Consider the following 23,146-nt stretch of genomic DNA (forward strand, 5'->3'; position numbering starts at 1 on the left):
AAGTTTATATAAGGTTGCAACCTTAAAATGTAGAATTATACATGCACATCAAAAGTCCATAGGAGAATATTGTTTTAGTGTTGAAAAACCCTCTAATTGATCATCTCGACATCCACATGTGCGAATATGAAAAAAAAAAGATTTTGATTCCCATAAATAGTGCATCTTGGGACACGTTATCTAGAACGTCCATTTTCAATATTTTCATATATTTATATATCTACTTGATTTTGACCATTATTTGAAGTTTAAAATTTATAAATAGATATTAAAATAGATTTGGAGATAATCCTAAGAATTTTTTACACAAAAATTATATGTTACTATAAAAGTTGGAGGTGCGCCTTAATTGGATTGTTTAAGATTGAAACCTTATAGAAACCGCACTCATGTCTAAATTATAAGATGGTCATCTATTCAATTCGCCAAGATAAGTATTGGGTAGGTGAATTCAATTTTCATCGTCCTTGAAAGAAATAGTCTACCCCATACTTGCTAACTATTGTATACTCATAACCACCCGAAAAAATACTCACCATATCAATAGCTGAGAACAAGAGAAAGTTTCGGGAGAATAGAAATAAAAAATTCATAAATCAAGAAAAAGATATTGAACTTCCAAAAAAAAATAAGAGTATATTAATAGCAAACATTTTTTTAAAAGATTTTTTTCCAAATTTTGAAAAAGTCGCATTTTAAACTTCTTCTGAAAAATCGCGTATTTTTGCTGTTCTATTGAAAAAGTCATAGATTAAAAATGCCGATTTTTTGAAAAGTTGTAATTAAATGGGAGATTTGCTAAGTATGATCATGACTAAGATAGGTCATGTTGGGTAAAATTAAAAAAAACAAAAAATAAATAGACAAAAAAATAAGAGTTTTATCCGGCTATCCTGGAGGGTGATGACTTTTAACTTTCTCTTAACCAGTCTCACGTTTGGGTAATACGATACCTTTTTTAAAAATGATTTAATCTTCAACTTTTTCAATAGATCGATAATAATACGCGATCTTTTCAGGAAGAAGTTTAAAACACAATTTTTTAAAAATTTGAAAAAATCGTTTCAAAAAAACTTTCTTATTAATATACTATGATATATATATTTTTTGGAAAGTTCAATATCTTTTTCTACTTTTATAAACTTTATATTTCTATTCTCCTAAAACTTTCTGGTTCTCTACGGGTGGTTATGGGTAGACCATAGTTAGCAAGTATGGGGTTTGGCAATTTATTTATAGAAAGATGAAAATTGAATTCACCTACCCAATACTTATCTGGACGAATAGAATAGAAAAATATCACATTGAATATTTAAAATTTATATTTATAGGGAGGTCGTATTTATAGTGAGGGAAATATAGAGGGAAAGTATTACTCCTCACTATTATTAATTTTTTGTTACACATCTCTCTCGTGAATCTTTCTTTCCATCCCCATAAAAACAGGCCATACACGCTTCAGCTCTCACAAACTTTGGTTCATTTCATCTCATTCTTTCCCTGTAACAGCAATGGCTATTATGAACTAACGAAGCAGAAACCAAAGGATACTATATTCTTCTCTCTACCAAGTTACGATGCCGGTTATGAACCTGGTGACCAATGTCCCGGTCGACTCTGTTGTCATTTCAGACATCCTCAAAGATGCCACTAAAGCTGTCGCCAGGATAATAGGCAAGCCTGAATCAGTGAGCCCAATCTCTCTCCCGCTCTCTCTATGTTAATTCAGAGTTCATGTGCTAGAAGGTGGCTTCTTTTTTTCCTTTCGACTTATGGGTTCATGGATTTTTTAGTATGGGTAGAGCCCAATCTTTCTCTCTCTTTCTTGAAATTGTCTCTCTCATAAAATTCAGGGTTTCATGTGACTCTGTGATAAAAAATGGCTTCTTTAGTTTATTATGGGTTCATATGTGTTGACTTTTTACCAGGAAACCTCAAAAGAAGAAAGAAAAAGATATGAACCATTGCGGTCTCTTTTCAGAACTGCAGTGATAAGTGATAACAGTGGCTCTTTTTTCTATTTTTTCTTTTTCTTTCTTATCCTTTTGTTTTCTTTTTTAAAGAATTTAAAGTCATGGTATATTTGGTAACACCTGTAATTTGGGCTTCTCAAAAAAGGGTAAAAAAAAGAGCAGCAAGTTAGGGATTCTCTATTCTCTTAGCACTTTTCTTATCTGGCATTATATGTAATGTTTTCTGAAATTTTGTGGGTAATTGTAATTATCTCAGTATGTTATGATTCTATTGAATGGGGGGGTGCCAATTTCATTGGGTGGAATTGAGGAGCCTGCAGCCTATGGTGAATTAACCTCTATTGGGGGACTGGGTCCAAGTGTTAATGGGAAGCTGAGTGCTGCCATTGCTGATATACTTGAAACGAAGCTCTCCATTTCTCGCTCCAGGTTTTACATCAAGTTTTTCGATGTCGAGGTACCAAATCACATTCGATTTTCTTGTTGTTTTTTTTAGTTTTCAAATGTTCCTCTCTTTCTCTCTTTCTCTCTCTCTCTCTCTCTCTCTCTCTCTCTCTCTCTCTCTCTCTCTCTCTCTCTCTCTCTCTCTCTCATTCTATTATCAGCTTTATCTAGCTTTCAGAGTTTTCATCTTTTTGGATGTGAAATTTGACTCTGTGTGCCAGTCTGAACTTATTGTCTTTACACAACAGATTGGGTTGCAGTGTTTATGCATGTAATGTAAATCAATTAGATTTGTGCTTCTTTTCAATGATATTTCAAGCAATCTCTGCTTCTCTTCATTAATAATTGGTATTTCTGATAGCAAAATCAAGTTCTATTTCTAGACTTCTTTCCATGCCCGAATACGCAGTTCTTGCAACTTATACATCAGAATATCAGAATTCAGTCATTTTAGTTACCATAATGGTAGTAATATTTGCGATTATTTAAGTTTTATGCTGATATGAAGAAAAGAAAGTCCAGAAACATGAGCTATAGTCTGAGGCTACAATTTCTATATTTCTTGTGATTTTTAGCAGACTAAATATTCAAACTGAACAAAATTTCTCTCAAGTTGGATTCCAAACACCGGTAAATTTCAGGGGAAATTTCATTGTTCCAAGCAGTGTTCCATGCCACAGCAGAGTCCTCGCCCTAGTGGCTAGGCAAGTTGGGTGCTCAACTCACCCTCCACCAAAGACGGCCTAAAAAATTCCAATATATTGCTTAGAAATTAATTTTCAGAGGATTTTGATAGTTTTGAGGATAATTTGTATCTCATATTTTTTTCCCTTTTTTTCACTTTTTCTGAAATATACAAGGTATAAACATTTTTCTTTTTTTTTCCAATAGTCTGTATTTGATAAAAAAAAAATTCATCTGCTTTAGGCTTCTAATGATTTCTATTACCTCTAAATACTTCTTCTATTTTTGGTTATGTTTTAGAAATATTTTGCTTATTTTTAATGGGTGTGCATAACTCGGGCAAGTCTACTCGGACTCGGCCGAATTGCTCGCCTCGGCCAAGCTCCAAGTACCTTGGCCATGTTGATTTCCTAACATTTGTTCCAAGACTTCTTGTATTATAGTTACTTTATATCAGTGAACTTCTTAAATTGGTATTCTTGTATGCCTAGGCCGGTTTTCAGCTAAAGCTGGGTTTATCTTAACATTTGAACCCCATTGGCACCACTGTAGCCATTATTTCAGATTTCAATTTTGTATTATTATTTAAAATATGTGATAAACAAGTCCCCTAAATCTAGGTCTTCTACTCCTTACCAAGTCACCCCATGTTTATTCCCCAGCCAAATATGTTCTTGTCTTTCTCCGTAACAGTAACTGCAATCTTTTGCCACTCAATTATCACATCAGTGATATATGGGTACTCCAATTCTTAGTCTAAAAGGCATTTACTCCCTCTTTAACTTGAAATCAAGATTATGCGGACACACATGAATGCATATTGCATTCTAGCTAAATCAATATTGACAGCATCTTGATAATTTTCATGGATTCATTAATCTTATTGTTCTATCGTTCTATCTTTTGAATGTGAATTGGTGACCTCCAATTTTGAAATTTTAACTTTTAGAGGACAAGGAGCTGTGCTACTAGTGTATGAAGAAATTATTTTCCCAATCTAGGTGCGGCTTTTCTGCTTGTGCTGAATACCTTGTTACTCCAACTACTCTTGAATGTAGTAGGTTCACAAAACATGTGTTTTTTGTGTGTGTGTGTGTGTGAGAGAGAGAGAGAGAGAGAGAGAGAGAGAGAAACTGCAACATGTGTTCTTGTCTGAGGCATGATAGTTTGTCATGGTAGTGTTGATGCGAAGTTTTTAGGTACTGGACTCCTTTTAATTCCACAGATGGAAGTGAATAGTTTCTCTTGCTTTCCTTTTGTCATTTGAATTAGATGCATGCACTTGGATGGATTTAGTTTTCATACATTTTTTTTTGGAAAATTGTTTCATGCGGGCTGGACCGCATTTCTACCATATGCGGTCCAGAGGTATAAAGCATCCATCTTAAAGATGGATACAAATAGGTGGTCCATCTAAAAGCAAGTGTAACTAATGGTCCAAATGTTTTCTTACTATAATTATTATTTCTAGTTTTCATTTTTTTTTTTTGGATATTCATGATCTCCATGTTAAACATTATATATTCACTAAAAATTAAGATCAAATTTTATGTAAAAAATATATTTATTGCCAAGCCCACTTAGAAACCGTGTCCTTTTTTTTTTTTTGCTAAATGAATTGCAAATAGCTTCCAGTGATCTCCCAGCATGGTCATCATTTCAGCTCCACAAACAGAAACCTAGCTTGATTTCAAAATCTGTAAATGATATTTTATGATTTACTAATCCTTTTCCAATACTTTATGGCAGTTGGCCCATCTCTATAGCTATCCTACCCTGAAAACTCCGGAACCTCGAACATTTGGGTCTCCTAGACCCTTCTACAATCTTTTTAAACTTTCTCCAACCATCTAGACACATCTACAAGCATCTAAAATACTCCACATGTGGTGAGAACCATCCTTAAGGGGGAATTTAGTCCTGAATTGGAGTCATCGAATCCAATTTTCTTAATTAATGTTTAGCGTGTGACTATAACTTCAGCTTTCAACCTTGCGCTTTAGTTTCTTCTCTATTTGTCAACATGACAGGCTATAATTCATATTGCTATACCATGTTCCGTTCTTTCTTGAGCTTACTCGAGTTATTCTTTGTGCCTTTGGAGTTTGAATTCTGACTTTTTTCTTTTGTTTTTGCAGCGCTCGTTCTTTGGTTTCAATGGATCAACATTTTGAAGTTGTCTGGTGAAATACTGCATAAGCTTGTGGAGCTTTGCTTGTCATTTGCAGATCTCATTGTTTTCTTCTAGTTTTTGTTGTATGGACCAACATTTTAAGGTTCTGTTGAAATAATGCATAAGCTTGTGGAGCTTTGTGGTTGCTTCTTGTCGTTTGCAGAGCTCATTATTTGCTTCTAGTGTTTGTCGTTTGAACTTAAATCTCCACTGGCGCAAGTGGGTGTTAGCCAGGTTTCGACTATGCAATATTTGGTCAGTGCTTCATGTTGCTGGTTGAAGAGAAATACTTCATTGATGGGTTTGTTTTGGTTTTCTTTCAAAAGACGTTCTTATGACATTTGATCCATTGGTGTAAACACCTGGCTTGAATTTCTAAAGGGTCCGGTTTGTATAGAGCCTAGGCTCTAAACAATCAAATTAGAGCCTACCTTCAAATAATGTCAAGAAATGTGATTTCAATACTGAAAATCATTGTGATAGCTTTAAAATATATTTTCATCTTTATTTATAAAGTTTAAAACTTCAAAAATAGTGTACATTTATGAAAACTTGTAAATCTTGAAAATTGACGGTAAAAAAATGCATTACAAAATACACTATTTTGAAAACTTGAAATTTTTTTTTTTTTCATATCTATATAACTTACTGTTGAGATGATCAATTTGAGGATATTTAGACATCAAAACAACCTCTTTTAGTGAAATTTTTGAGGTAGGCTCTAATTTTTCCCTCATCTAAAAATGTATTTGTAATAGGGTTTTGTTGAGTTGCTGTTGTCCGTGGTAAGATTAAAATTTAAGGCCTGTTTAAACGTGCCGACAACCCTCCCGCGCAAGATGGGCTTATCGGTGAAGGAGGCAAAACACCTTTCAAAAGTGGCAACATTGCTGGTTTCCTTTTGCACAAAGAATTCGGCAGAACACTCTATTTCTGCCACAAGAATCTTGGGCTCTCAGCAGCAATAGCCTATGCATCTAATCCTGTATCACGAGGTGTTTGTTCTGCATACAAACATCGCCTAAAGTCAAATTCCTTTGACCCATAAAACTGTTTCAAGACGATTAGACCTACCAAGATAGATTCCCTGTGAAACATTTCCTCAAATGACTTCCAATTGAATGAGATCACTATGATTCAACAAATCCGACATTTGTGACTTCTGACTGGTTCTTCGGAAGTACGGTTACTCGTATTTTTCTTGAAACCATTGTTTTAAGTGTTCTCAAAATACATTTTGTTATAATTCTAGTACACTACCACTTTCTTGGCATGAAATTTTCAAGGGAGAGAAGGGTTGGGTTTTGGTGGATAACTTAGGTTGACAATATGGACATTGCAATATAAGAAAGAACCACCAAAGAACAAAGAGCACCAAAAATAAATATTCCCCAAACTCAAAAAAAGTTGCGAGCATTAAACTCAAGAAATGCATTTAAGAAGAAAAAGAACGAAGAGAAAAGAAGGGACATTAGTCAAAAGAGCTCAAAGCATGCAAACTTGCATTGAAAGGCATCCACCAGACAATCAGATGATATGAGTATGGAAATGAAGCCACCCCTACAATCTGTTCGTTCGCAAGAATACTGGGAATCAAAATGGAAAAGAAACATGGGTTAGAGGACTGCTATTCTGGTCATGGTTATTGGAACATGGCCTTTAGAGTAGGGAACTCCCAATTTTCCCCAAAAAACAGTTTCATCAGTGTCATGTGACATGAACTACATTTCACACCGAAGGGAATGCATGAAATCTTGAGCATTCAAAAGCATACGTGGATACTAATTGAAGGGTATGATTTATATAAAGCTGAGGCTTTAAACAATCAAAATAAAGCGCACATTCAAATAGTGTCGAGAAATGTGGTTTCAATACTGAAAATCTTTGTGTGTACAGAAAAGAGGACCAGATCTACGCCACAAGTGTAACACTTGTTTAGCGAAGAGATATCCCGCCACACACATTTCCTTGGTAAGATCGCTAGTAAGGGATAACTGGGCACAGTCAACCCCCGCAATGTTTTGAAGCATTGCCGCCTGTGGTGTGTTGCAAACTTTAAGACCCTGAAAAGTTGCTTAGTATTGCTACCATCTATTCATGTCTTAGCTTTTGCACGTCACACTCCCCAAGATGAGAAGTCACAAAAACCTCCCATGGGCAGGCGCTTGGTCATGAACCAAGAAGCTAATCACCGGTTGGCGTCAAAGACAACCAAACCAAAGTAATCAACCAGGGGTAGACATAGCCTTAAAAAATATTTTCATCTCTAATTATAAAATTTAAAGTTTAAGCAATAGTGTAGATCGAGCAGATACATGAAAACTTGAAAATTTTGAAAATTGACAGTCAAAAAATGCATTACAAGATGCACTATTTCAAAAACTTGAAACCTATTTTTTTTTCTCATGTCCATGTATCTTGAGGTCGAGATGATCGATTTGAAGATATTTTAACGTCAAAACAACATCTTCTAGTGAAATTTTTGAAATGCACCTTAATTTGATTGTTTAGAGTCTCCCACTAGTATAAACTTTTTCCCTAACTGAAATAAGGCCTAAACACTGGTTAACAATATTATGGCCACAATCTATATAAAAACAATGTCAGGGCCGCAAACTCCAAACTTGGAAAGGCTTGAAGCTCCAATACAAAGAGAAGAAGTTTTGATTGTGGATGTCATCACACAAGCACAAGTGCGCATGAGCGCGCACACACAAGAACAAGTGCGCATGAGCGTGTGCATACACACCCAGAGAGAGAGAGAGAGTTCAATATAACGCACAAAACCATGTTCTTCATTCACCATCCGTAATAATTTACAGAGCCTGTGAAGCATTGGTTGGTCTCCAATGTTTGCAATGCTAAGCCCTACTAAAAGGCAATCTGATAGCATCCATCAAATATTTACTCAACTGCCACATTTTGAATTATAACACTTTACAGACCCCTAGTTCTCTTTTCTGAATATTTACCATACCTAACACATTGGCCAGTTAGATGCACAGATCTTCTTACTCATAGTACAAGCTCCACAAGATGCAGCTCTGCATCGAAAATTAGACCAAAAGCTTCAGATGGCTGAACCAGCCCATCCACCATCCCTCCAAACACATACACATGCCTCATTGATTCATCAGCACAAGCCCTATGGAACGACCTAGGGCTTGGGATGTGGCCCTCTGGCCTAAGTTTCTTCCATACCTTCCTACCTCCAAAGTTAGTAGGCTCCGAGATCTCAACTCGAGCTTTGATGGTGGGAATAGCATTAGGATCAAGTACCCAAAGGTCATCGTTTCTACGTCTATATGAATCTTCACCCCCATATATCAAAATTCTACCACCCAAAACCAAGGTAGCTGAGTGGCCGACTCTAGGTGAAGGCACCAAGCCCCCAAGTACATTGGGTGCATAATTCATGAGCTCAACCCACTCTGGTGCCTCGCTTGCTATGTCTAATAACCACAGATCGTTGAGTACTTCAAAGCCCGGTCCTCTACCACCAAATAAGACCATGCGGCCCCCACCAATCCATGTGATCGTATGACCCGAGCGTGCTGAAGGGGAGGGGGGGAGAGTCATGATCTTACGCCAGGTGGCTAGGTCCCAGCCGTTGGACAGATCAAGGAGCCAGGTGTCACCTAGGCGAAGCCCGTCGAGGTCGATCCCACCATGTATCACCATCCTGTTGGGGCCTGCATAGCAACTGGCATGGGCCCCACGTGGGGGTGGGAGGGGAGGGCCCACGTCTAGTGGGGTCCACGAGAGGCTTAAGTTGGGGAGGATGTGGCATACCCATGTGTCATTTTGGCGGGCCCCATTCTCATTGATTCCACCAAAAAGAATGAGTGCATTGTCAATATTGCAACAGGTTTGGCCAAATCTTCCGCTGGGGATCCCTGAGCTTATCTTTTGCCAAATCACACCCCTTGTGGGCCTGCCCCCAATGTGGGCCAGCCATGTGTCGTCTAGGTGGCGACCTGCACATGCATATAAAATATGGGATGTTCTATATTTTTGGTTGAGGAAAATATAGTGTTCCATGATAAAGTGTTCCTTCTATGAAAGAGAAAGAAGGGAAATTATACCATGACTCATGGGATTTCCAGAGTCCACTGGGTCAACACCCATTGGATGAAATGATAGGTGGTGATGGAGAAAGTGGGACCCCTGTTGAGCTCATGTCCTATTATTGCAGGTCTCACTCTCCATCATCATCCACTTTAGCTTGATGACCTTGAAGGACAATGGCTTGCCATGGTTCATTGGATTATTGCGAATATGTATATATATGTTCAACATGCTCACAAGATATTGTGGATGTCGCAAAACATGCTTTGAACAAATTTCTTTTTGAAGCAATCAAAGAGCAGAATTTTAAGAACTAAGTATTAGGGTGCTTAGACAGACCAGACGTGAGAAATACAAGTTAATCCAATCATTTGTCAAAGACAGCAAATGCTCCGCTTGAACTGATCATGACTCGTCAAATAGAAGGAGACACGAAAGGCCCAATAATTCACAAGAATGTCGGACAGATGTGCCACCACAACATCAAATCTCACTAGAATAAGTGTTGGGTCTGAATATTTCTGTCCAAATTGTGTAAAAGGATATTTGAACATTGCAAAGATAGCAACCAAGAGTCTAAAGTAGTAATTTGCAATAATAAATGATCACCACATGTCATGGATCAGATGAAGCATCTGTAGTTTATAGATTTGGCCAACGTAAAGAAACCATAATGAGTGCAATATGCTCTGCTTCTGCATAAAAGTCTAGGCTCTGCTTCTGCATAGAAGTCTATGCTATAATCAATACAAAATGCATACAATATTAATGAACAAGAATATAGATATGTTTTTTTTATACTGTCAACATTGTATTAAGTAGAAGAGAGGTTACAAAAACACCCTGAGGGACTATACATGTCACTGAAGAATCTAGATATGTTGATCGAGTGCCCAAGCCAATTAAGATAATAAGTGTCCACCCAGCCTTACTCTTTTATGTCATATCTACAGAAACAGCCATTGAATGTGAAGCTCATCTTTTTCCCCTTGTTCAACTTTCCATCCAAAATGGAATTAAAATATATTAAAAAGAAAAGAGAAACATGTATATGAGAACCCATGATTAAATAATAGACAGTTTTTAATCAAACAGTGGAGAAAGGCACTCACAAAATTCTAATAACTAAATAACAGGATTTCTCCATATCAACCATGAGAACCATTCCCAATCTGATACCCCAAATCAATGATCAAATGCTTCTTAAGTATAACCACAAATGGTATAGGAGGAATCTTTAGAAACTCCGAGAGAATATCCCTCTCATTCTCCCTGCCTAACGGGACTGTGGACTTGACTGAGGCAGAAGCCCATGCCTTCCTCGAAGGACTCAGGCGCTTCGACCACTCTTGGGGCCCTCCCCTCTTAGTAGAGGGGGACTCTCAGAATGTCATCTCTTGGGCCTCTTGCACCTCATAACCACCGTGGAGACTTTGGCACCTGTTTGACGAAATTGATCTGTACAGGTGCAGGTCTCTTGGAGTCATATCTGAAGAGAGGCCAAACAGGTTGCAGATGAACTTGCTAAACTCAGTGCTGTCTCGGAGTTATTGCACAGTTAATAGTTTTGGTTGAGGATCACATGGGTACTCTTTGTTTCTTTTTCGCCTTTTAGTATCCTAGTTCTTTACGCTTCTTTTGTTTTTGTCACCTTCCTCGGTAACCTTTAGTTTGTAATCCCTTTGGGGAAGTTTTTGTATTTCTCTATTTCATCAACCTATTTCATCTATACAATGTTGAGAGCATCAAAAAAATATATGCTACAGATAGATGCATGGAAAAAAAGAGAACTAAAAAAATGTTGACAATTAACGAACATAATTAAAAGTCACAACCACATAACACTAACAGCATGATAATCTTCTACGAAACTGATATAGATATTTAAATACCGTCAAAAGATTATATGAAGACAAAAGACATGATATAGAAGGTTTCAACATGAAACTTTCTCAAACATTTTTTGGGGACTAGTCACGCAACAATCAAGTTATGAAACCTTTTTGACCCCTTAATGAGAAAGGTACTTATATAGCCGCTAAGGTAAATGAGTTTATATATGCCTGGTCATTGAAAAAAAATAAAAATATCTCCACCTAGACAACTCTCTCTTCCACTAGAAAGCCTGCATGCATTTAGGAATTGGGCTTGGGCAGGATTGATTGGTGGTTGACAATTTCAACACCATGTCCCAGGCTCGATTCCTACCACTGTACTACCCAAAAGAAACCTCTCTCACAGAGACATGGAAATACATAGGTACAATGCTGGGCATATACACATACATGCAAACTGCATGCTTTCACTCGAGAATAAATATATAGAAGGATCTATATATACATGAATATGAATTTGCATGTGTGAAATTGGGATTCCTGTAATGCTATGTATCAACTCCACGAAAAGATAAGGTCCAAAAAACAGAGATGGTGAGTACTAAAAGAACCCAAAAAATATGGTACTAAACAAGGCAAACAATTTCAATAAAGTTAAAAATTTAAAAGGAAAAAGCTGAAATTAACTCCCACAATTGAAATTTCAAGATGGGTTGAACATTAAGAAAGGAAATAGCAGAAATTAACTCCCATATTTGAAAATTTTGAAGTTAAAGGCATTTATTTTGGCATTTTCTTTTCCTATGGGTTCAATATGTAGAATTTAGACAAATGACCCATTGCCAAGAAAGTAGCAGTTATTGACTTCTGATGTCTCAAGGTTAGAAGAATAATGGCTGATAGATGAAACACAACTCAGAGACAACACAAAACAAAAGTCACTTTCATAACATGCAGAAATTCAAAGAAGTTACATACAAAGCGTAGTAAATAAACTAATAAGAGATGTATTTAAAGAAAACTCTGGCACTCTGATGAATAAATGACCCTAGGTGTGACAAATGGTACATTTGAACTCTTTGTTTATTGCATAAAAGGATGCCAACCCCCTATATAAAGAGAATGGGGGTTTACACCAAACAGTTCTTTAAGTGGTATCAAGCCAATAATATACAAGAAGGCAACAATGACAAGCATAGTAGTGTAAGCATGACAAACTCTATTATTTCTAGTTAATTGTGGAAAACTTGCATAGATAAATCTGCACACGCATGTGAAAATTCCTAGAAAACCACAATACAATTATGTAGAGACACACATGAGTCCATACATATAATCACAAGGTTGTACATTATGCTACTTCTCTAGGAATCCCAATGACAAACCTGTTCATGCTTTCATTCCAAGGGAACTAGACAGTCCGGGGTGCTCAAACAAGTATATTGTAGAAGGTTATGAAAATAAGTACCAATAAGAAAAAGAAAGCTCTGAAAAATAAACCAAAAAAAATGCATGCAAGAGTTATTTGCACTAAGCTTGTATCACAAATATGTCTGCCAACAAGCTATGTTTGTTGAATACCAAAAAGAACTGTAAGGAGTTTCTACAAACACATTTGCATATCTCCACAGAGGTTTCAATACCTCTATATCTACAAAAATTAGTACCAAACCCAATCTAAAGGAATTCGTCACAAGAAAAAGGTCACCCTTAACAGGTTTTAAAATGCCAATCAGGAAAATGCCATGTGTAAATGAACAAAACAACTTGAGACTTGGACATTCAGAGGAATTCCACGTAGGGAATCTTGGTGACCAAACTCTCCCTGGATAGAAACCTAGATACCCTCCACCTTCATATGGGCTTGAAAGGGAAGTGAGGTTCCATGGAGGCTAGACAGTACTCTCATGGGAATTTCTGATTTGCTGCGAGTCTTGTGATTCTTATGTGGTTTTCGCCCATAGAGATGCAACTTAGTGTTTTTTGGAGCCTAAGATTCAATAAGGTGCATTAGTGTTAGTCTGCCCCTAATTTGTAGTATTTTTGTTTTTTATGTCAATTGTCACCAAAAACAGAAATGGACAAAAAAAAAAGAGAGGTAGAAGTTGAGGTTGAATGCATAGTCCCAGAATTAATTAATTAATGGCCTTCTCCTAGTCAAAGATACAAGAAAAAAGAAACAATTCTGCTCTATCAGTAAAAACAACAGATGACACCACTTGTACAACATCTGCAGTATGTATGGTAAACACAAAAAATAGTAAACAAAGATTCCCATTAGTCCTATCACTGATAAAACAGAAAAGAATATCAGTTAATTTTATGATAACTGGACAACCACTAACCCTTAACTTCATATGGACGGACCAAAACAAGAGAGATCAATGATCCAGATATAGCAAGGAAAATCAGATAATAATTTTTCATGATAAACCTCCACCCAATAACAAGTAAAAAAAGATAAATCACCAAATTAAACAAGTAAACAAAGATCAAACAAGAAATAAAACCTAAGAAAGATGAGTGATTTGGATATTGCAGGGGAAAACAGACATGGGTTCTCAAGATAAACCTCCACAATAACAAATAACAGAAAAACAAGATAAATACTTCACATCAAACAAATAAATAGCATGAAAAGCATACAAAGTAATTATCCAATTCACCTATGGTGGTAATCAAATACAGATTGGATGAGATAGAAAGCCTAACCTCCTTCGCAACCCCCACCAAAGAGAACAAGGGAATCAGAGATGAGATTGAGAGTATGAGAAGCTCTTGGAGGCGGGCAAACATGATCTTGGTTTAGTCTATGAATTTGCAGAGAACTCAATTGGCGGACTTTTTTGTAGAGGTTTTTCCAGTTGGGCTTCATGGTGGAGAGAGAAGAACTGAGCAGGGCTTCAAAAGAGTGATTGCCCCAATCCTTTATGCAAATTTGTTCCCAAAGGGAATCAGAGGAGGCAATGGAGTTGAAGGATTTGCAGGTCATGGAGAAGGAGAGGAGAGATGGAAGGGGAAGGAGCTGGAGGATAGATTGAAGGAGATCAGAGTTGATGGAGCTGATGTAGCATTTGTCCATGGTGTGCTCCGAGCTCTCTCTCTAGAATTTGGGCTCGTGGGGCGTGAGAAAATTATCTCCAAATCTCTCTAAAACAGTGGGCGTTCGTGCAATGGAGAGTAAACTCTCTGTCTCTCTTGTGGCCAAAGGGAGGAGAGGAAATGGATGGTGTGGCGAGTATGGACAGAGAGACAAAGAAAAGGCCGTGTACTAGGGACGTTTCCCGAAGTTCAGAGACAGAGAGAGAGGTTTCATAAAGAACAGAAGGGAGGGAGAGAACAAGTGTGGGGTTGTTCCATAGAGCAAATTATGAGAGAGAGCATATGGGTTTCAAAGAGAAATTATGGGTTTAGAGAGAGAAAGTGTGTGCAAGCTGTGTGCATTGCGGTTTAGAGAGAGAAAGTGTGTGTAAGCTGTGTGCTGTGCGAGTACGACCTTTTGTCTGGGTCACATTCACAAGACTACGTTGAAGAGAGAGAGAGAGTTATCCGAGAGAAGAGGGGAGTGCAGGGCGTGCCTGGAGAGAGAAAGAGGGGCGTGCCTGGAGAGAGAAAGAGGGGCGTGGCTAGAGAGAGAGAGGGCGACGTGGAGGAGGACATTCCGTCGTGCAGAGAGGGCGGCTTGGTGGGGTTTCGCAGAGGGGAGAGATAGGATACGGTGGGACCGGGTGTTATAGAGTGCAAGCGGAGGAGAGAGAGAGAGAGGAGAGTGTGCCAAACACACATCAACTAGAGAGAGAAATATTTAGAGAGAGAAGAAAAGCAGGAGAGAGAGAACATGGTTAAGCCATTTTGAGAGTGAAAAAAGAGGAGAGAGAGCAGTATGTAAAGCTTTAGATCCAATGCTCAATTGAGAAAGAGGAGGGAGAGAACCAGTATGTTAAATTGAGAGAGAAGTACCAGAGGCGTCAGAGACCAGTTTCTTAAATAGAGAGAGAAGAAGGGGAGAGAGAGGAGGACTAGTATGTTAAATTGAGATAGAAGAGAAAGAGGAGAGGGAGGCTGAAATTTCTACAGGGTCCGGGGTTTATGAAAACAAAATAAAGCTTCAACTTAAATCCTCACTTTTCACAATGGAAATATCTGTGATACGTCTTAATCAATTTTATATTAAAAATAAAATTTAAAACTTAAAAAATGATACTGGATCTATGAATATTTATTTTTACGGTAAAATAAACATTCTAAGTAATTTACTACAATATATATTTTTAGAGCTTAAAATTTTAACTTTTTTTACAAATAATATGATCAAGTCTAAATGATCGATTTAAAAGTTTTCTAATGCTTGAGTTGTAATTTTTTATGACTTATGAAATGAGGTTTTATGTATTTTAATACGGTTGCAACCCTATCAAACCATTTTCCTAACCAATAAAAAAGATAAATGCTTCTACCCTACCTAAAGTACACAAATATAAACATGAGAGCCTAGACTAGTTTAGAGAGAGAAACTCGATTGAATGCACCGAAACCTCATCACATCAAGGTATCAACATTAAACAGTCAAAGTAAGGCGCGTCACGACATTATGTAAAGGTGTCAAGAAAACTTGTGATGGAGTGAAAATCTATTGCAACTCTCAATTATGAAATTTAAAGCTTAAAAAACAATGCAAACTTAATAGATATATAAATAATTAATTTTTTTGAAAATAGACTGTCTATATAATATTGATAAGATGTAATGTTCTAATGATTTGAAATCCTTTTTTCCCATATAAGTGAACTCGAGCTTGAGATGATCAAAGTGAGGATTTTCTAAAATCAAAATAACCATTTGTGAGGGGTTTTGGAGATACGCCTTACTTCAATGGTATAAGGTTGACACCTTGTAAGAATTATTTCCCTATGATTCGTCTATAATTCGGATATATATACTCTTTTTTTGTACAGCGTTTTTTAAAGATGGACACTCTTATTGAGTTCATGTTCATTATATCAATTACAAGCACCTAGTAATCTCGAGCTTTAGATAATCAAAGCGAGGGTTTTCTAACATCAAAATAACCAATTGTGAGGGGTTTTGGAGATACGCCTTACTTTAATGGTATAAGGTTGGCACCTTGTAAGAACTATTTACCTATGATTTGTCCGTAATTCGGATATATATACTTTTTTATTGTAGAGCGTTTTTGAAATATGGATACACTTCTACTGAGTTCATGTTTCATTATATAAAAAATTCAATTACAATCACTTATAAGGCTTTTTAATGGTGACATATATTCAACACTTTTAACCCATAATAAGTTAAATTAATAATTAAAAAATTATCAATCTTAAACGAAAATGACCGATCTCGATAAAAATTGACGATGACATTTATTTATTTTTGTTGAAAAAAGCGATTCAATAAAGATAAGTAATTAATATGCACTTTGTAGCCAAAGGTTTGAATGGTATTTATAGACCACGAGGTCACAAGGTGCACCCAACCGAACCGTTCTCAGATACAGATTTCACACAAGAGAATGCATATTATGCTCCCTCACGAGTATAATTTACTTCTACCCCTGTTTGAGGAACTATTTGATAGGATTTTTTATTCTGAATTTTGGGAGCCACTTAAGAATCACTAACTAATTAAGTCAAAAGGAAAAAAGTTTGAAATTTGAGTATTCTAACATTTAGATCCCACTCTTTAAAAATTAGATAGTTTGTATTCAATATTGAGACATTATTTTTTTTAAGTGCTTAGAACGTGCAACTAGGAAAAGTTTTTTATTAACTTCAATCTATGTATTAAGGAGGTTATATCCCCAAAAAATGGGGGTCCTAAAATTAATTTGGGTGGGGTTTTTCTCAAGGGAGTAAATGGACAATATAATCCTAAGGGAATAGAATATCTTTTAGCTTCAATGTACATTTTTTTTGTTCTTTCAAAATTTTATTGGATTAGTGATACAAGTGATCTAGATAAGGATTGGTGGATGGACAATCTATCCTGCTGATCCCTTTTTAAAAACACCGATTCAAACATCTAGCGCTTTAGTATCGCAACGAGGAAAGGTAACATTAAGATTATCTATTTTTGGGAACATGGAGGTCATGATTAATCTTGATAATTAGAAGTGAAGTTTGGTGGCAGCTAAGATTATCCCATTGACTAGATTCAAAGTCCAAAAGAAAATTTTCATAACTTTGTGACCCAAGATGTCAAATTTCATATACATGAGCTACGAGTGATTTGTGACTTTTTTGTACCAAAGATAAATGGTATCATTGTATACAATCCCTTATAATAGAAAAATATTTTGCTGGGCTACAACATTATAAAGCTTCCTCTCAAAAATAGCCCAACAATGGCATTGGAGAACTTAAAACATTTATTTGAACCTCAATATCTTGGATCCGAGGAATAGTAGATTTCGAGTACAAAAAGATGATCCATATTATAACATGGTTTTTGGACTATTTATTTCAATTGCTTAAGTTGCTAGATCTACAATATTTTCAGAGCTTCAAATCTATAATTATAGGTGAAGTAGATTTGAAAGTCATATAAAGAGTGAAATCCATCAAGAACATCACAAATTGCACCCCATAATAATTGGGCCAATATTCCAAACTTTTAATATCCAAACCCTAATCCAACCCATTGAGTAATCTTGATCCACACTCTAATCCAAAGCAAGTTTAAACAAAGAAAAAAAAAACAGCAATTACATGTAAATAAAGGCCCTTATATTACTAATAAATCCATCCATATTACATAAAATTATTTAATATAGAATAAATATTCAATAAGACGCTTTATGTTTTAATATAAGACAGTCACAGTCACCCCCGTGCATGATGCATGAAAACCCGTTGCTAGAGGCTTAATTGCACATAAAGTGTTAGGTATTTTGTTTTAAACGGACAGAGCTCTAAGAAAATTGTTATGAAGTTCAAAAAACGGATACATGTGTAATAATAAAAAGTATTAGGTATTGTTGTAATAACAAAAAATGAAACAGATATTTACGTAATTTTTCTAAAACTCTATTTTTTAAACTTTGGGCATCACATACTCTAATTAACAAACATTTAATCTTACATCACATGGCTAAAATGTTTGTGATCTCATGCTCACCTAAAGCAAAAATGTCATACTAAAAAGAATAAGACTATTTATTTTTGATATAAAGATGTCGCAATCATCATTAACTGTTAGATTTGAAATTGGGTAATCGAAAATGTGTTATTGTTTGGGTACAAAGTCTAAAATAAAATTTTTCAAATGATATGATACACATTCATCTATTGGATTTCACATCCAATGGGTAAAAGTGATTGTGGATTCTTGTACTATAAATAAAAGGTCTCGTAGTATATAATCCCATAAAATCATGTGCATGTTAATGAGGGTCCTTGTGCCATCAAACATGTTGGAAATGTAAGAGGAAGGGGAAAAACCAGTTATAAAACGGTCTCACCCTTGCAATATCAGGTCAAGTTTTTTCCATGATACTTTTGTAAAAGAAATTTCATAGAATAATACTTGGAAACAAAAAAGAATTTTTTTCAAAAATATTGGAATATGACAACAAAATAACACATATTTTCAAATACTATCCTATGATTCTTTATGTTTTTCCATTATTTTGGCCGTTTGTAATTTTTCTCCCCATTTCATTCTGTGTAAACATCTATTTCCTAGAAAACATGAAAGCAAACCAGCCCCAATTCGTTCTCATTGTATATGTTTCTTGATCCTCGATCCAAAGTCCTAAACTCAAATCCTAAAGATTATATGCTCCTATGATATATGTTCCCTCCGGTCAAAACCCTATCCAAGAGTATTTTAAAACATCAAACTTTGGGTATGTAATTACCTCAATCTAGCGATCAATTTGCAAAAAAGAAAAAAAAGAAAAGAAAATAATAATAATAATAATAATAATAATAAAATGTGCATTCTACATGTGCCCAAAAGAATATCATCCTAACATTGAATGGAGCGAGTCCAGTTACTGGTTGGCTAGATCTAAGTATTTATTTAGAAGCCCAAAATTTATTTTAGAAAATTGTTTCATGAGGTTGGACCGCATGACTACATATGCGGTCCAAAAAGTATAAAGCATCCATCTTAAAGATGGATGCAAGTAGGTGTTCCATCTAAAAACACTGGAAACTAACGGTCTAAATGTTTTTTTACTAAAATTATGATTTTCACTTTTAAAATTTACTTATTTTTTCATGCTCATGATCTCCATGTTAGATATTACATATCCTTAAAAATTAAGTCCAAAAATCCGCCTCAAAAATATATTTATTAGCATTTCTAGATATGAGGGCTTGGCCGCATAGACACCGGGTCCATTTATTTTTTGACGTGGTTAGCATGCGGCCAGCCCGCACTTGTAGAAATACGGGCTTGACAATAAATATATTTTTTAAATATAAGTTGATCCTAATTTTTAGAGAATATATAATCTTTAATATAGAGATCATGAATATGAATAAATAAATAAATTTTAAAAATTAGAAATATTTATTATATTAAGAAAATATTTGGACCACTAGTTATAATTGTTTGTAGAGGTATAACGATGGATGCTTTATACCTTTGGACCACGTATTGTAGAAATGCAGTCTAGCCCACATGAAACAATTGTTCTCTATTTTTTGAGGTATGCTAATGTAATGATTTAAAAGTACATTCCAAAACATTTTATCGAGGAGATGCCTTTAAGTAGGTTTTTTGCCCAAGCACATGTAAGCTAAGGACACGTTTGTTTCAAGTGGAAATATTTTTACATTAGAGTATTCTCTTTTGTGGTTAGATGTGAAAATATTTTTTCAATCAATGGATCTCAATATATCTTTTCACGCTAATTAGCAACTAATTGGTATGAAAAGATTCCCACGCATAAACATATGAGAGAATTTTTTTCCCAGAAAATATTTTCATGCGAACTAAAGTGAGTGTCGTTCAAAATGGCAAATTTGGTGTATTGTAGAAGTGTACAAATTTGGTGTACTATAGAAGTGTATGAATATAACATCAAAATGGCAAATTCGGTGTATTATAGAAGTGTATGAATATAACATAAATAGCACATATACTAAGCTCCCTTGGAAGTATATTTTACTTCTACTCCCTCAGTCCTATGCTCAAATACATATTCTATCTTTAAATGATCCTCAGCACATACACACTCTCTCTAAGGGAAGGTAACAAATTATTGCTCCCGCTTGAGGAAGCCTTCTCCAAAAATAGTATAGCATAAGGCAAAAGATATTTTACTCTCACCGGAGTAGAATGTTCACTTACTCCCTTGGTAAAATCCCACCTAGAATTAATTGAGGATCCTAAATTTTGGAGATATAACCTCTTTAACCTATAGATTAACCTCAATTTTAAAAAATCCCAGTTTTACCTTACGTACTTACAAAAATAATGTTTTGAGATTGAATAGAGGCATCCAATTTTTAGATGGTGAGATCCAAGTGTTAGAAAACTCAAATTTCAAAGAACTTTTTGAAAATAATCATCTACTAATTCTTAAGTGGTTCCCAAAATTTCATAATGAAAAAATCCTTCCAAGTAAATCTTCTGATCGAGGGAATAGAAGTAAACTATGCTCCTAACATAGTATGATATATGTGCTCATAGCACAAATGGTCAATTCTATGTAACATTGCAACATTCTAGTAAGCAAACATACGAGTCACATCAAAGTTAGCCTAAGATCTTAGTGGTCCTAATTAATCCTAGTACTAACCATTTCAAGCCTAAAAATTCAAATTTTCTAACTTTTTTTTATCTATTCTTGAACTGGATTAAGGGGTCAATGGAGACCATAGTTTCTTTTTGTATCTTAATCTTCTCTTCAATCAATCAAACAAACTACTGTTAATACATAATCGCAATTCATCATCATCATTCATGGCTTGGGACCTGCCATGACAGAGTTGCACGATGGCAACTGATTTATCTTTTACGAACAAATAAATAAGAGAAAGAAGTCTAGAGAGAACTTCAACCATGAAATTTTTCTTTTTTCTTTTTTTCTTTTTGTCTTGTGCATGTGTGTGGAAGGAGGAGGGGGGGTGGGGGTTGGTGAGCATCCAAGTTATATGAACACTTGAAGGAAGAACAAAACATGTTTTAAGAGTTCAGATTGAAATTGGGACTATTCAAGGACTACTAATTGATTTTTCTTTTTACTTTCAATTTTTTCTTTTACAAATTTTATTCACATGAAAATTTGGAGTGTAGATGCATCTTTAAGGGTACACTCAATAAAAATAAGAAATAAAAAAATTGATGAAAATATCCCTAGAACATATGGGTACTTGTTGTTTTTATTAAATGCTCCTTTGTCAGATGAATTGACGTTCCAATTTGAATGTGAATAAAATTTAAAAATAATAAATAAAATCAATTTATGACTCTTGGATAGACCTAGATTCAATCTGAACCATTGTGTACCTCTCAACGTCCACATCATGCGAATGCTCAACTAATCTCCTAAAACAATCAAATACAAGAAGAAAAGCTTAGACCTTCTATTAACCATGGATTGTACTTGACATGCTATCTTACTACTCCAACATCAAGAAGAGATAAACACTGACGCACACTCCTATCCACAAACCATGTGACTTTTGGACACATTCTAATGATTGCAGCTCTACGATGAGAGCGAAAGAAAATGATGAGAGACTGTAATTATCTATTCCTTGGTTTAGAAGATATATTTTGGAAGATTTTTTTAATATGAAGTTTTAAGAATTACTTAAAAATTATTAGATGGTTATTCTAAACATAATAAAATAAAATTTGAGTTTTTTTATACTTAGATTTCACCATCTAGAAATTAAACCATCTCTATTTAATCTCGGACATTATTAATTTTTTAAATTTATAAAGGGTACAATTAGGGAGTTTTTTATTATTAAAGTTAATCTATGGGCTGAAAAGGTTATATCCCAAAATTTAAAGTTGTCCTAAGATTAATTCTATGTGGGGTTTTACCCAAGAGAATGAATAGGCGTTCTACTCTTGCTGGAGTAGAATATCCATTGAACAAAGAGGAGTGTTCCTTTATGAACAAAGTTTACACATGTGTCAATCATATATTATACTATAACAGTGAGGTGCATCTCAAAAATTTATTAAGAAAAGGGTTGGTTGAGACGTTCGAAATTTCATGTATTATGTGGACTATCTATTTTTAAGATTTTTATGTTATTATAAGTCTCGATTTGTACCATATTTGGAGCTTTAAATTTTATTATTAGAGTTAGAAATGAATTTTGAGGCCATTGTAAATGTTTGACACCAAAATTGCGCTTAACAATAAGGTTTGCCGTTAGCTATTTAACTCATACAAACCTCACCCCTTTTTTATAGCGGAAAGTATTTTGTAGGCTGCGGTTTTATAATTCCGCACATTAAATATTATTTAAAAATAAAAAATTGATGTTAGAAAACTTACAAATTAATCATCTAAACCACAATCATAAATATGAAAAAATTAAGCACAAAAGGAGATTTCGAGCCTTATAATCGAGTGGGTATATCTACTCTTGCATGCAAAAGACTTATCGAGGAATATTTTCTTTACTTGAAATTTTGGAATCTTCTTTACAAGGACCATGTGATTATTATATAGAAGGAAATTGAATTTTGAGTGTCATCTAAAAATTGGAGAGTCACGAGGTTTTGATCCCCGGAAGCTACGTTCCAATGGGAGCATAAAATCTATTGGAAAAAAGATAGTGTTTTCTCGAGAGCGGGCAAAATAATTTGCATTTAAAAAAAAAAAAAAAAAAAAAAAAAAAAAAAAAAAAAAGAGGATGAATGGGATTACAGGCCCCTACCCGCTTTGGAAGTTTGCCAAATTTCATTGAAAGGTAAAGATAACCACTTGTTGCCACAGTCAATTGTTATTAAAAGTAACAAATCCAATTTAA

The 23,146-nt window shown here is 35.1% G+C and overlaps 2 protein-coding genes across 2 annotated transcripts; one reads left to right on the top strand and one right to left on the bottom strand.

Annotated features, from left to right (window-relative positions):
• The first annotated feature begins 1,167 nt into the window (after window positions 1-1,167).
• On the top strand, window positions 1,168-5,422 carry LOC18440677 (Tautomerase/MIF superfamily protein). Its single transcript, XM_006850815.4, has 3 exons — window positions 1,168-1,688; window positions 2,230-2,430; window positions 5,240-5,422. Exons 1-3 carry the CDS (start codon window positions 1,578-1,580, stop codon window positions 5,273-5,275), a joined length of 348 nt encoding a protein of 115 aa, XP_006850878.1. The 5' UTR covers window positions 1,168-1,577; the 3' UTR covers window positions 5,276-5,422.
• A 2,626-nt stretch (window positions 5,423-8,048) lies between these two features.
• Window positions 8,049-14,537, bottom strand: LOC18440676 (Kelch repeat-containing F-box family protein). The gene is made up of 2 exons (XM_006850814.4): window positions 13,890-14,537; window positions 8,049-9,251 (listed from the first exon to the last, which is right to left on the bottom strand). The coding sequence occupies exons 1-2, from the start codon at window positions 14,257-14,259 to the stop codon at window positions 8,290-8,292; spliced, it is 1,332 nt and encodes a 443-aa protein (XP_006850877.1). The 5' UTR covers window positions 14,260-14,537; the 3' UTR covers window positions 8,049-8,289.
• Between the last annotated feature and the right edge of the window lie 8,609 nt (window positions 14,538-23,146).

The sequence above is a fragment of the Amborella trichopoda genome, chromosome 1, assembly GCF_054954075.1.
Source record: "Amborella trichopoda isolate Santa Cruz 75 chromosome 1, AtrichopodaSantaCruz75HAP2 v2.0, whole genome shotgun sequence".
Lineage (NCBI taxonomy): Eukaryota > Viridiplantae > Streptophyta > Magnoliopsida > Amborellales > Amborellaceae > Amborella > Amborella trichopoda.

Excerpts from the sequence above, each read along its gene's own strand:
- LOC18440677 (XM_006850815.4), top strand. The coding sequence starts at position 1,578 with ATGCCGGTTATGAACCTGGTGACCAATGTCCCGGTCGACTCTGTTGTC. Across the intron at positions 1,689-2,229 it reads TAATAGGCAAGCCTGAATCA|TATGTTATGATTCTATTGAA; the intron begins GTGAGCCCAATC and ends TAATTATCTCAG. Across the intron at positions 2,431-5,239 it reads TCAAGTTTTTCGATGTCGAG|CGCTCGTTCTTTGGTTTCAA; the intron begins GTACCAAATCAC and ends TTGTTTTTGCAG.
- LOC18440676 (XM_006850814.4), bottom strand. The coding sequence starts at position 14,259 with ATGGACAAATGCTACATCAGCTCCATCAACTCTGATCTCCTTCAATCT. Across the intron at positions 9,252-13,889 it reads TGGTGGGGGTTGCGAAGGAG|GTCGCCACCTAGACGACACA; the intron begins GTTAGGCTTTCT and ends ATGCATGTGCAG.